General features: G+C 51.6%; 1 protein-coding gene across 1 annotated transcript; it reads left to right on the top strand.

The window, feature by feature from the left end:
• Positions 1–49: 49 nt before the first annotated feature.
• Positions 50–900, top strand: H257_08349 (hypothetical protein; the record flags this gene model as incomplete). Its single annotated transcript, XM_009834184.1, has 2 exons — positions 50–473; positions 812–900. 2 exons carry the CDS (start codon positions 50–52, stop codon positions 898–900), a joined length of 513 nt encoding a protein of 170 aa, XP_009832486.1.
• Positions 901–1,189: the final 289 nt, after the last annotated feature.

Genomic DNA, 1,189 nt, shown 5'->3' with positions numbered 1-1,189 from the left:
GCCCCGTCGTCTGCCTCCTTTCCAGCGTGATGCTCAACCAGAGAATCGCATGCCGACACCTCGAATCATCTTCGAGATTGAGTACAGCCACCGCAACATACGGCAGCTGTGGGTGTGGGCCAATCAGCTCCTCGCCGACCAATTCGTTCGCGCCGTGGTTGGTATTCTAGTCTACCACGAATCCCGCTCTCCCAAGTTTGCGATGCTCGCTGTGCTCGTCCGCCGTGATGGTGGTGGGAACGTTGCTTTGTTTGACGCGGTCTCGTTCGGCACGAGACAACTGAATCACCGTGTCATAGCTGTCCTCAGTGAGTTGCCGTTTGCTCAAGGATCAGCGTTTCGCGAGTTGCCAACCCCTATCGGCAACCTTGAACACAATAGCAGCCGGCCGATGCCCGCGAATTGGAACAACCTCAACCCGTTCATCACCGTGCCGGGAGAGGATGTGTTCTATCAAGCACCCAGTCCCCCTGGTGTCCCCCTTTCCAACCTTAACCTCGTGATCGACCTTTGGCCAATTCTGGAAGAAGTCACAGCAAATTTTATATGATATTAAAAAATATGACACTTGACTCGGGTGATTGATGAGCTATGGTCGATTGTTGGAATGAACCAGTTTACATCTTAAATACTACTCGAAGTACTACTGTAGTACAATACTAGGAATCGTTAGGCCCATGTGGATGCCACCCTAAGAATATCACGATACAGTGCTGTAAATGTAGTCGGGCTTGCAATGTGATCGACGAAACGAACTAACCGTGCAACTGCTCACAGTCGAATGCTGCAAGCGCCCATTGTACCCGTGTAGTCACGGCTGTGGCGTTCGTACGTGTCCTTGAGCACGTAAATACTCCCAGGTACATCATCGTGGACGAAGGTGGCCATGTCGGCAACTAAAGCGTTGTAAGAGCCCTTCGTTACTGTAGAGCAAGTACACGATATCAAATGAACTCATTAAAGTTATGCATTACACTTGTTCACACCAGCAATTGACCACACTTCCCTTGCGTTCCGTCATCAATCAACCCAGTCAGATGTCAACTGATTGTCAATTGCGGCATGACGCGACCTTGTAGTAAATGCGCCATAAGTCGATCACGAGGTCGGGCAGGGGATCCATGGCGGGAGCAGGCGCCATCCAGAACACATCCTCCCCCGGCACGGTGATGGACGGGTTCGAACCGCT

This window comes from Aphanomyces astaci, assembly GCF_000520075.1.
Source record: "Aphanomyces astaci strain APO3 unplaced genomic scaffold supercont1.18, whole genome shotgun sequence".
NCBI classification, from domain to species: Eukaryota; Oomycota; class Saprolegniomycetes; order Saprolegniales; family Verrucalvaceae; genus Aphanomyces; species Aphanomyces astaci.
The sequence above is the reverse complement of the archived record's forward strand: the minus strand, read 5'-3'. Positions and strand labels throughout refer to the sequence as shown.